At 41.6% G+C, this 12,507-nt stretch overlaps 1 protein-coding gene across 1 annotated transcript in view; it reads left to right on the top strand.

Moving 5' to 3' along the window:
- The window catches only part of LOC142377997 (anoctamin-9-like), a 38,495-nt gene that overhangs the window by 14,458 nt on the left and 11,530 nt on the right, over positions 1-12,507 (top strand). The window contains exons 3-7 of the mRNA XM_075462326.1: positions 648-770; positions 854-993; positions 1,376-1,425; positions 1,621-1,679; positions 3,660-3,739. Coding sequence (XP_075318441.1) covers positions 648-770; positions 854-993; positions 1,376-1,425; positions 1,621-1,679; positions 3,660-3,739 — 452 coding nt within the window. The remainder of the gene's footprint in view (positions 1-647; positions 771-853; positions 994-1,375; positions 1,426-1,620; positions 1,680-3,659; positions 3,740-12,507) is intronic.

Genomic DNA, 12,507 nt, shown 5'->3' with positions numbered 1-12,507 from the left:
TTGCTACAATTGTGCTTTTAAATTTTTAGTTTCACATTTTTATTTTGACTTAAATCAGTAATGTTTTAAATGCGTTGAAGCACAAAAAAGCTACATAATAATGTTACTAACATCAGAGAACAGAATGAAATGGACAACTAAATAAATGATATGGTATTAAAACCATTTTAGAGGAGATTAATCAACAAAACGTTTTGAACAAATAAATACACCTCTTAATTTCTTTAAGACTGAACAGTGCTGTGTGTGGATAACAACACAAACCTTATCCACCAAAAAACCCTGCTTTGATGAGCCCACGTATGTACTGCCACTGATATCATGATTGTGATACAGAAAGAGAGAAGAAGGTGACTGTGAAAGAACACACAACTCATTTACCTTTGCATTGATTTCACCTTCTCTTTCTGTTTTTTTATGTTTTTATTATTATTTTCAGTAAAGTTTTGCATTAACACTTGATAAAATATATTTGACTAGTTAAGGCAGTGCCCCCCCCCCCATTAAAAGGTGCCCGGCCACCAACAGCTTTGCCTGATCAGGACTGGATGAGAGGAGACACAGGCGGTCTATGAGAAAATAATCCAACTCTCCTTGTCTGTTCCATCTTCCATTTCCATTTTCGCTGGGGGGGTATCTTTGAACAGCCCACCCAGAAGACGTTTGACTTTGTACTGGTGGCTGACAAGGTGGATGATGACTCCGACCAGAAGGCCCAGAGACAGAGAGCATTTATCCAGCAGCTAGAAAAGAAAAACATCAAAGTCACTGTGAGTTTCTCCAAAAGATGTAATGTACCTTTTAAATTGAGGGACGAATCGAAGATAAACCACTTGTGTGCGTTGTCTTTCAGAGGATCATCCAACACGACAAGATTTTCTTTGGCCTGCGAGCTCCCAATGAGATCTTTGAGGACTACCAATACCTGCTCAAAGTCTCGGACTCCTGCAATTGGTGTGGAGACATGAAGGGAATTGTCACTCAAACCAACCGGTAACCCACATGTGCACGCACACACACACACACACACACACACACACACACACACACACACACTTTTAGTCTTTCACACACCGTTTGACTGAAGCTGAACAGGTAGTTCCAGTTGTGCTGTTTCAGGAAAGAAAAGGCTTAAAGCAGTGATTTCTCAGTGAGGTATTTAATGATGCCGAAGGATGTCTTTATCCTTCAAATATGTGTGTGTATATATATATATATATATATATAGAACTGTGTATGTATGTATGTATGTATGAAGGCACCTTACATGAATTCGTTCACTGTGCCTGAACAATGACGAAACCCTAACCTGACTCTACACATTTTCACCATGGTGGGGGTATTACTTTATTTGAATGTTTTGTTAATCCCCCAGGATACGAATTGTACATTTCATTCTCCATCAGACTTTCATTAACACAGGAGGTGAGTATGATTCATTTAAAGAAGTTTAATGTAGTTAACAATGTATAAGTTGTGGGGTTTTTTTAGACCAACTATCCATAAAAGATCATTGGCAAGAAGCAATGAGTATTAATTATTGAAATGACACAAATAAAATATGTAGTGATATGAGCCAAAAAACACAGCCTCCTCTCATGTTCTGTTTTCTTCTGTCAGAAAACCTAGAGGAGCTGTTGACGAAGGATGTGTTTGAAACGATTTTCTGCCTTCATGAGGTGAGTCAACCTTTGACTAACTGCTTGTCTGCTTTAGGACAATACAACAACTTCTCTTTTGTCCTTTTAGAAACAGATAGTTCTGAGTCATCCAGGTCTTTATGTCTTTAAGACATGCTTGTAGTCTGACCAACCTATTGGGTTCATCTGGTTTTATAGATAAGTACAACTGAGTATCATCAGCATAGCAATGGAAATTTATGCCATGCTATCTGTTAATGTTACCTCATGGAAGCATGTATAAAGTGAAAAGAATCAGTCCAAGCACAGAACCCTGAGGAACTCCATGACTTCCTCTGGTGTGTGAGGAAGATTCTACATTTACAAGAACAACATCAACATCAGTTGAATATGTCTTGAACTGGCCTGACGTGGTTTCTTTAATCCCAATAACATGTTCTGATAACAAAAAAAACGTGACCATATGAAATGAAATGTGAAGTCGAATGCATTATGAAATTGCTAACTGAGCAAAAATTCTTCTTTAACTGTCTGATTGGAAAAGGGTTTCAAGTAAAGGCCGATGGTTTAGGTCAAGCTATGGTTGCTTCGCAATGCTATGCAGTGCTCTCCTATGCAATGCTAAAGGCTCTAGCATGGTTGCTGCGTCTGCTCGCGCGAGCGGTGTTGATGACGTCACGAGTTCGTGCCCGCCATAGGACCCTATATAGTGGCGCAAGTCGTTGCGCCAGTAGTTGCAATTTTCTCCGTCACAGAGGTGGCGCTGCTACATGAAGGTTACCGCTACTCTACAACCAGGAAAGTGGAGAAGAAAACAATGCCGCTGTCAAGAGCAAGAATACTGTAATTAATGATACTGCTGCAGTTTTCGGATCATTTTAATTTTTTAATTCAGTTAAAAGAGGTGAAGGTTTGAAGCCCCCGGCATCAACAGAGTCTCTGCCCTCTTCTTTGCCTTCACGTATCTGTCCCGTAGCTTCTTCCACACATTCTTACAGAACTCTCCCTCTTTCCCCAAAGTTCTGCCAATCTCTGTGCACCAGTTTGGGGAGTTTACGTGCTCCCTGTGCTGTTTCACTGCAGTTTCGTACAGCTGCCTGTACAAACGCACCTCCTCACTGAGCCTGGTCTCACATCGGTCCATCCGGTTCGTTGCGCTCGGCGCCGCCAAGTTACAAAAATCGACTGGTGCACGACAACGCGCTGCGCCGTCTTTTCAAGGGAAGCGCCATGCCTGAAACGTCATTTTGACGTCACGGTGCGACACCGCCGTGACAGACGCGGCAATCATGCTACCGCCTTTAAGGCAGGCCCCAATGAGTTATTAAGTGCATGTAGACACCTTAATCTGACAAGAAATTGGACCGGATCAGGTTACTCGCGATCGGATTCAGACCCCGAGATAACTGGGTTGAAAGTCACTCTAAACCTGCTTGTAGACGCTGAAGCACGTGGTGAATCAGACTTTGCATTCTGCGCATGCTCCAGATGTTTTCCCGGGGTCGTGACTCGGAAGTCAAAGGAGAAGATATTCCTGTTGTTGTCGCCGTCGGAAAGAAACAAACAACGCGATGGAGAATGCTCCGTTGGGCATCGAGTTTGTGCAACAAGCAGCTCATCACAGAGCAAATGTAGAGGGACGTAGCTTCATCTGGCTCTGCGTTCGCCATTTTCTCCAATGCCTGAGTTTGTTCGATTCATTCACCGCCATATATCCAAGGATAATTACCCTTGCTCAACTCATTCTTATTGTAATATGAAATCATCACTATTGAGAGTTATTGAAATGCATGAGCTCGGACTCTACGTCAGCCTGGCTACAGTACTGAAAAGAAAGCTGGGGGCCATACTCTGCTGTCAATTATTAATAATAAGCAGTTCTTGCTCTGTGAATTTATTTTTAATTATCAAACTCCCTTTCCAGAATAAGTAAAAATTAGCCATTTTCTTTCCAGGTTTCTTGTTACCCTGTTTGATAGACCATGATGTTTGTATGTGCATTTTTTTCCCATCATTCAGAGGAAGGAGCAGAAAAAACTGAAAAAGAAGTGGGCTCGATGGTCGGCCCTTTTCTCAGAACAACCACTCCATGACGTCAAGTGAGTCTTTAGCTGTCTCCATGACTATTAAAAATATTCAGAGTCCTTCACTTTTAGCACTCTTTTTTTTTTTAACTAAAACCACAAACAAATACTGGAAGGCTATTGAGAAAAAAACCTTGTCTCGAGAACATGTGACATAAGATTAGGATGATGGTGACCACCTGATGTTTTTATTAACTAACAATGAAATATCCTTTCAGATTAAAAAAAAAAAAGAAAAAAAAGTAGTATTTGCATACATTTTTTTTTCTTTTTGTGTGTTACATGAGCAAAATTGGCAATCAATGCTGTGGATGATGATGTGGGCTTTGTATTTCCAGAACACCACTCAAAAAAGCATGCTTGCACTTATGTTCCACTTAGTAGAACATTGGAAGAGCTAATCGGGACTGCTTGAAGGATTGAGCTTTACAGCTTATTTGCATTCACTGTGAGGAACCGATAAAATGAAAAGCTAGCAAGCTCTTCAATTCAATTCATTTTTATTTATATAGCGCCAATTACAACAAATGTCATCTCAAGGCACTTAGATAATAAAGTCCAATTCAAGCCAATTGGAATTCAATTAATTGTAATCATAATTATTCATAAAATAATCCAATTCGTTCATATAGAGCTAATTCAAAAACAATTTCCTAGCTAAGGAAACCAACAGATTGCACTGAAACATTTTTTTTTTTTCGGTCCAATCTCCCGTCTTGTGGCGACTGTGGAGAGAAACGACTCCCTTTTAACAGTAAGAAACCTCTGGCAGAACCAGACAAACCTAATTAACTATAGTTGATTAACTATAGTTAACTATGAGAAATAGTTAACACAAGCGAGTAGGAGAAGATGGCAGAAACATGGAGAAGCTACTCAATGTGTTTTTCTCTTGTTGGGAAAGTCGGCAGATGTTCTGTTTTAGGTAGTGATGGCACAAATTCTGATCCTGTGAGGCTTACTCAATGACTTCTAACTACCATGGAGCTGGAATTATTGCAGTGTCCAATCATAAATGCCAGCGTGGACACCTACCTATGGTCTTCTTTTTCAATGCAGCTGCTTTGCTAATTTAAACTCAAAAACACTTGGTTTTACAACTAGAATAATTCTAAAGTTATAGAAAGAGTACAATTGGGGACAGAGCGTTCTCCATCGCTGCCCCTACCCTTTGGAACTCCCTGCCCCTACCCTTTGGAACTCCCTGCCCCTACCCTTTGGAACTCCCTGCCCCTACCCTTTGGAACTCCCTGCCCCTACCCTTTGGAACTCCCTGCCCCTACCCTTTGGAACTCCCTGGCCCCCGCCATCCGGAACTCCGATACACTCCCCTCATTCAAAAGCCAGTTCAAAACCCACCTGTTCAAAATCACCTACAACACCTGATAAAATGTTCCTCTCCCCTGCCATCTACCACCCCCCCACACCCTATGTGCCTAAAGTCTGTAACAGTGTTTTTCTCTTGTCTTTTTGTTTATAATGTCTTGTTTTTGTCTCTGCTTTCTGTTTGTTCCTTATGTAAAGCTTCTGTGAGCATTTGGAAAAGCGCTATATAAAACTTATGTATTATTATTAGTAATTGGGCATATCTGTTGAGCAGAAAGCCCTTGGGAACCTTGCAGTGAATCCAAAATATCATTCAATATCAGAGGAAAATCCAACAAGCTTACAATACACAGGCACCAAAGCGAACGGTTGATCGAATGCTGTTTGGATGAAATTTATATCGAGCAGAGAAGGGCAGATAGGTAATTTCACAACAAAGAAGACGATGCGTCAAAAACCATTAAAAGCAAAGAAGCACAGGTGAAAAGCACAGACAACAGCTGCACTGGTCGAAAGCAGATCTTTGTCCTTACTGACTGCTGTGTTTTCTAAAGTACAAACAATAGCACCAAAACAACTAAGAGCAGCCTACAGCTCAGATTGTTGCACATATTTGAGAATGGCCCAAGTGGCAACAAGACACTATAACATAGAGATGTGTGTTTGTGCGGCACCAGTGGACAGCAAACGGAGATCTAGTTTCAGACGCTAAGACCTTACTGGAATGGCTTCTGGACAAGTCTCTGGCTGTCTTTAGTATTCCAGCCTAAGATTAGCTTTGAACCCGACAGAACATCTGACACATCCTATCCAGTATGGCAAAGCTTCCAAGTAGCTGCTAAAAGGAGTTGAATAAACTGGAAATATTTAACCAGGAAGAATCAAACTTGTGGGCTGCACAGTGGTGTGGTGGTTAGCACCGTCACCTCACCACAGCGAGAGGGTTCCAGGTTCAACTCCCGGCTGGTTCTTTCTGTGTGGAGTCTGCATGTTCTCCCCGTGTATGCGTGGGTTCTCTCCGGGTACTCCGGCTTCCTCCCACTGTACAAAAACATGTATGTTAGGTTAATTGGTGTCTCTAAAATTGTCCTTAGGAGTGAGTGTGGCTGTTTGTCTCTGTGTGGCCCTGTGATGGGCTGGTGACCTGTCCAGGGTGTACCCCGCCTCTCGCCCAATGATCCCTGGGATAGGCTCCAGCCCCCCCGCGACCCGACAGACGGATTAAGCGGGTATAGAAAATGGATGGATGGACTCAAACTTATAATGAGCAATAATTAGACCTTTATAACTAACTAAATTAATTTTCAGATGACACATTTATTTCTTTGAATTTTATAAAATTTGCAAACAATACTAAACATGTTTACAGTTCATCATGGGTAAATTATGGATTACTGAATGAACGATCATTTAAAATAGCCCTAAAGGACTTTACAATGTGCAAAGGTAAAGGGGTCTGGATATTCTGACTGACTGTAACTGTTTACAGCTCTTCTTTCAATCAATCTTTCTGTCTGTTGGTTTCTTACTGCAAACTACAACTGCTTAGATGTGAAAGAACGTTTGATCCGCCCCTTATTATCTCTATTTTACCATGTATCTCATAATTCAGATCTTTCCACAAAAACTAATTCAAAACCTGAGTAAAAGTAAAGTATTTTATTGGGGCCTCCATGCAAATGCATGGCAAGGCACCTATTACTATTCCGTTGGCAAAAATATATATTAATATATATATATATCAAAACGACCGGCTCGATGAGTTTTCGCGGGCTATTACTTTAATTGAAGATTGGAGTTACCATGGCGACGTAATAAGCAAAAAACAGCCCCCCAAAGCCCCCCAAGGAATAAACAGGGAGATGACCTGGAAAAATCATAAAAAACCCAAATGTTTGAGCAGTTACTGTGTCATCATGCATTAACCTAGAAACGCCATTCAAATGTCAGTTTGTAGATACGTCCGTGCTGTGTTCAGAAGTGAAGACGCCATGTTGACACCTGCTACGGATTTCCCACAGCATGCCTCCAAGCGACCCAAAGTTTTGGCCAAAATCTGCAAAATTTGAATTTTTAGAGCACAACTGCCATTTCATTAGAGTGTGGGAAGAGCAAGAGTTCTGTATGAGGGGCCGTTTAGGACTTAACTATTGAGACACTCTCACACTCACTACTGAGACACTCTAACATTCACTATTGAAACGCTCTCACACTCACTATTGAAACACTCTCACATACATACATACTCTGTAAACCTATGCACGCTCATATATAAAACATTATACACACTCGTCTGAAACACTTACACATACATATGAGAAACACACACGCATACATAAATACTTCCGTGTCATATACACATACATATGAAATGCTTGCATGCATACAAGTGAAACATTTATACGTATCTATCTGAAACACTCATGGATTCACATATGAAAATGTTATATATACATATATTGTTGAACACTTATACCTTCATAAGTGAATCTCTTGCATATGATTACAAAGATATAAAAAGTTTAGATACATGTGCAAGTGTTTCACATATATTTGTATAAATGTTTCAAATGTGTATGTATACGTTTTTCAATTAAACAACAACTCTTGACAACAACTGTTGTTGTTTAATCTTTAGGAGACCAGTGACATGTATAGTGAGTTTGGTAACACTACACCATATCCTAGTGAAGTTATTGAATATTTATTGATTATTTTTTGTACTGTCTCTCTTGGGTTGCACTTTGTAGACGGTCCCTGCTCGCTGCCCTCACAGCCGGCTGCACAGAAACACTAATGTTATTGGTGTGGCTCCGAGTCCGAGGATGGCTCGTTTTGATGAAAGTTAGGTTTTAGCTCCTTGTCTGTCTTACTACGGTTGAAAATATGCGTGTTTTGTGTTTTAACAACGTCTCACTTCTGAGTTATTGATCCCGGAAGTCCGAATCTGCCAATATCTTTCCAACTTTACCGAACTGGCGCTAAGTTTGTCGCTGTTCAAATTCTGCACTCTTTACTTCCGGTGAAAGTGAGATACCTTCCGTATGCTAGTGAGATTTCATTCATACATACTACTGAAACGCTCTTACATACACTATTGAAACGCTCTCACGGTCACTACTGAAATTACTTGTATGAATACATGTGAAACGCTTGCACATCCTCATGTAAGAGCGTACACACTTATAATTGAAAAACGTATACATACACATTTGAAACATTTATACAAATATATGTGAAACACTTGCACATGTATCTAAACTTTTTATATCTTTGTAATCATATGCAAGAGATTCACTTATGAAGGTATAAGTGTTCAACAATATATGTATATATAACATTTTCATATGTGAATCCATGAGTGTTTCAGATAGATACGTATAAATGTTTCACTTGTATGCATGCAAGCATTTCATATGTATGTGTATATGACACGGAAGTATTTATGTATGCGTGTGTGTTTCTCATATGTATGTGTAAGTGTTTCAGACGAGTGTGTATAATGTTTTATATATGAGCGTGCATAGGTTTACAGAGTATGTATGTATGTGAGAGTGTTTCAATAGTGAGTGTGAGAGCGTTTCAATAGTGAATGTTAGAGTGTTTCATTAGTATGTGTGAGAGTGTCTCAATAGTTAAGTCCTAAACGGCCCCTCATAGTTCTGACCTCAGATTCATTTTCGAATCGCCCTCACGCCTACAAATATAGCTCCAATGCCATTATGTACTGTCATAATATAGGCACGCATGTTGGGATTCATAAAATGTTTTCATATTTCATCTAGGGCTGACCGTTTGCTCTCAGAGCCCCTCAGAGCAAAGTGATGTCGGGGCTCAAAGACCTCAAATCCCCATTTTAATTCATCCAATTCTCAGAATCTCAGCAGCTCCTGCAGCCCTTCTTTCTCTCATCCGTGCTTTCACTGTGAATGTGCTACAGATCTGAAACGCAGGAATATTGAAGTCCAAAGGCGTCCCTCGCTCATTCTGTGGGAATTTTTTCCGTATCTCTTACGGTTTCCGAATGGGAAGCATCTGTTCGTAGAGGTTTTTTGGCTCTGAGAAGCCTGAGTCTCATATAATTAGTGTAGCAGCAGCTGGGGCAGCTTAACTGTCAGTTAAATGAGGGAGATTAATTACCATAGAAACAAGGCTATTAGTGGCCCAGCCAGTCCTTTGAAGTTTCAACAGCACAATTAACCGCTTTAAAGGGACAGTTCGCCTTTTTAAAGGGACAGTTCGCCTTTTTAAAGGGACAGTTCGCCTTTTTAAAGGGACAGTTCGCCTTTTTAAAGGGACAGTTCGCATCTTTAAAGGGACAGTTCGCATCTTTAAAGGGACAGTTCGCATCTTTAAAGGGACAGTTCGCCGCTTTAAAGGGACAGTTCGCCGCTTTAAAGGGACAGTTCGCCTCTCTAAAGGGACAGTTCGCCTCTTTAAAGGGACAGTTCGCCGCTTTAAAGGGACAGTTCGCATCTTTAAAGGGACAGTTCGCATCTTTAAAGGGACAGTTCGCATCTTTAAAGGGACAGTTCGCATCTTTAAAGGGACAGTTCGCCTCTTTAAAGGGACAGTTCGCCTCTTTAAAGGGACAGTTCGCATCTTTAAAGGGACAGTTCGCATCTTTAAACGGACAGTTCGCCGCTTTAAAGGGACAGTTCGCCTTTTTAAAGGGACAGTTCGCATCTTTAAAGGGACAGTTCGCATCTTTAAAGGGACAGTTCGCATCTTTAAAGGGACAGTTCGCATCTTTAAAGGGATAGTTCGCCGCTTTAAAGGGACACTTCGCCGCTTTAAAGGGACACTTCGCCGCTTTAAAGGGACAGTTCGCCGCTTTAAAGGGACAGTTCGCCTCTCTAAAGGGACAGTTCGCCTCTCTAAAGGGACAGTTCGCCGCTTTAAAGGGACAGTTCGCCTCTTTAAAGGGACAGTTCGCCTCTTTAAAGGGACAGTTCGCATCTTTAAAGGTGCAGTTCGCCTCTTTAAAGGGACAGTTCGCCTCTTTAAAGGGACAGTTCGCCTCTTTAAAGGGACAGTTCGCATCTTTAAACGGACAGTTCGCCGCTTTAAAGGGACAGTTCGCCGCTTTAAAGGGACAGTTCGCCTCTTTAAAAGGACAGTTCGCCTCTTTAAAGGGACAGTTCGCCGCTTTAAAGGGACAGTTCGCCTCTTTAAAGGGACAGTTCGCCTCAGTTCGCCTCTTTAAAGGGACAGTTTGCCTCTTTAAAGGTGCAGTTCGCCGATTTAAAGGGACAGTTTGCCTCTTTAAAGGGACAGTTCGCCGCTTTAAAGGTACAGTTCGCCTCTTTAAAGGGACAGTTTGCCGCTTTAAAGGGACAGTTCGCCTCTTTAAAGGGACAGTTCGCATCTTTAAACGGACAGTTCGCCGCTTTAAAGGGACAGTTCGCCGCTTTAAAGGGACAGTTCGCCTTTTTAAAGGGACAGTTCGCATCTTTAAAGGGACAGTTCGCATCTTTAAAGGGACAGTTCGCATCTTTAAAGGGATAGTTCGCCGCTTTAAAGGGACACTTCGCCGCTTTAAAGGGACACTTCGCCGCTTTAAAGGGACAGTTCGCCGCTTTAAAGGGACAGTTCGCCTCTCTAAAGGGACAGTTCGCCTCTCTAAAGGGACAGTTCGCCGCTTTAAAGGGACAGTTCGCCTCTTTAAAGGGACAGTTCGCCTCTTTAAAGGGACAGTTCGCCTCTTTAAAGGGACAGTTCGCATCTTTAAAGGTGCAGTTCGCCTCTTTAAAGGGACAGTTCGCCTCTTTAAAGGGACAGTTCGCCTCTTTAAAGGGACAGTTCGCATCTTTAAACGGACAGTTCGCCGCTTTAAAGGGACAGTTCGCCGCTTTAAAGGGACAGTTCGCCTCTTTAAAAGGACAGTTCGCCTCTTTAAAGGGACAGTTCGCCGCTTTAAAGGGACAGTTCGCCTCTTTAAAGGGACAGTTCGCCTCAGTTCGCCTCTTTAAAGGGACAGTTCGCATCTTTAAACGGACAGTTCGCCGCTTTAAAGGGACAGTTCGCCGCTTTAAAGGGACAGTTCGCCTCTTTAAAAGGACAGTTCGCCTCTTTAAAGGGACAGTTCGCCGCTTTAAAGGGACAGTTCGCCTCTTTAAAGGGACAGTTCGCCTCAGTTCGCCTCTTTAAAGGGACAGTTCGCCTCTTTAAAGGGACAGTTTGCCTCTTTAAAGGTGCAGTTCGCCGATTTAAAGGGACAGTTTGCCTCTTTAAAGGGACAGTTCGCCGCTTTAAAGGTACAGTTCGCCTCTTTAAAGGGACAGTTTGCCGCTTTAAAGGGACAGTTTGCCGCTTTAAAGGGACAGTTCGCCTCTTTAAAGGGACAGTTCGCCTCTTTAAATTTTTTAATTTAAACGGCTTTGATGCCGTTTAGGCTTGAATGCTTCTTCTTTAGGCCTTGCGAACCATTCCTGAGCAGCCGTGATTGGTTGAGCGATACGCACACTTTGGCAGGCCCCTTCTAAATTTCTTCAGAAATTTTCTCGTTGTAATTTAATGTTTTCTAATATCATAATATATAATGTCAACTTAATTTAAACTAAACTTTGATAGTCATTCGCTATAAAATCCCAAAAACAAAACCACCCAAAAGCATTTGGTAGGACCTGTACTAGACCAACGGAGCTGGCTCTGTTATATCCCTGTCCCTATTTTTAAAAGCCATGTTATGTGGCTGAAAGGATGATGCACAAGGAAGACAAGGAAGCTGGGCATTGAAATCTTTCTGTAATGGGTTCCAAACATATTTTCTAAGTCTCTTAAACTTGAGATTCATCTTGAGAGACTTTATGGACAAGCATACTGGAAACTGTCGTGAACCACTTGGAGCCAGCCTTTTCAAAATGTCCTCAAGAAGATGAGAACAATTACTCATTCTGTCAATCCAAGGAAATATTCTAGGAACTTCAAGGCTTTTTTATTTCAATAAATGTCCCCTATCTGAAAGGAACTGAGCATCCGTTAAAGAGGTGTTTGTGAGACATAAACCCTCCACTTATCCACATGAATGTTCATCAGAGTTGTGCCTTTACACATCTTAATGTCCTCTGAATTTTCTGAAGACTGATTAGCCAAAAGTTGTTATATTTGGAGGCTATGAGGGCTGTTGCATCCGGCCAAAACTGACAAAATTCAAGATAGGTAAGATGTATTTTACCCCATTTGGAATATAATTCTAAGTGTGATGAATATTATCAATCAATTTAGGAGCCTATCCCAGCTGTCATTGGTCAGGAGGCGGGGTACACCCTGTACAGGTCGCCAGTCCATCGCAGGGCCACACAGAGACAAACAGCCATTAACGCTCACACTCACTCCAAGGGTCACTTTAGAGTCACCACTTAACCTCACATGCATGTGTTTGGGTGGTGAGAGAACCCACGCGTACACGGGGAGAACATGCAGACTCCACACAGAGAGAACCAGCCGGCATTCAA

This window comes from Odontesthes bonariensis, chromosome 1 (assembly GCF_027942865.1).
Source record: "Odontesthes bonariensis isolate fOdoBon6 chromosome 1, fOdoBon6.hap1, whole genome shotgun sequence".
In the NCBI taxonomy this organism is placed as follows: Eukaryota; Metazoa; Chordata; class Actinopteri; order Atheriniformes; family Atherinopsidae; genus Odontesthes; species Odontesthes bonariensis.
Note: the sequence above shows the minus strand (reverse complement) of the source record. Positions and strands in the feature narration are given on the sequence as shown.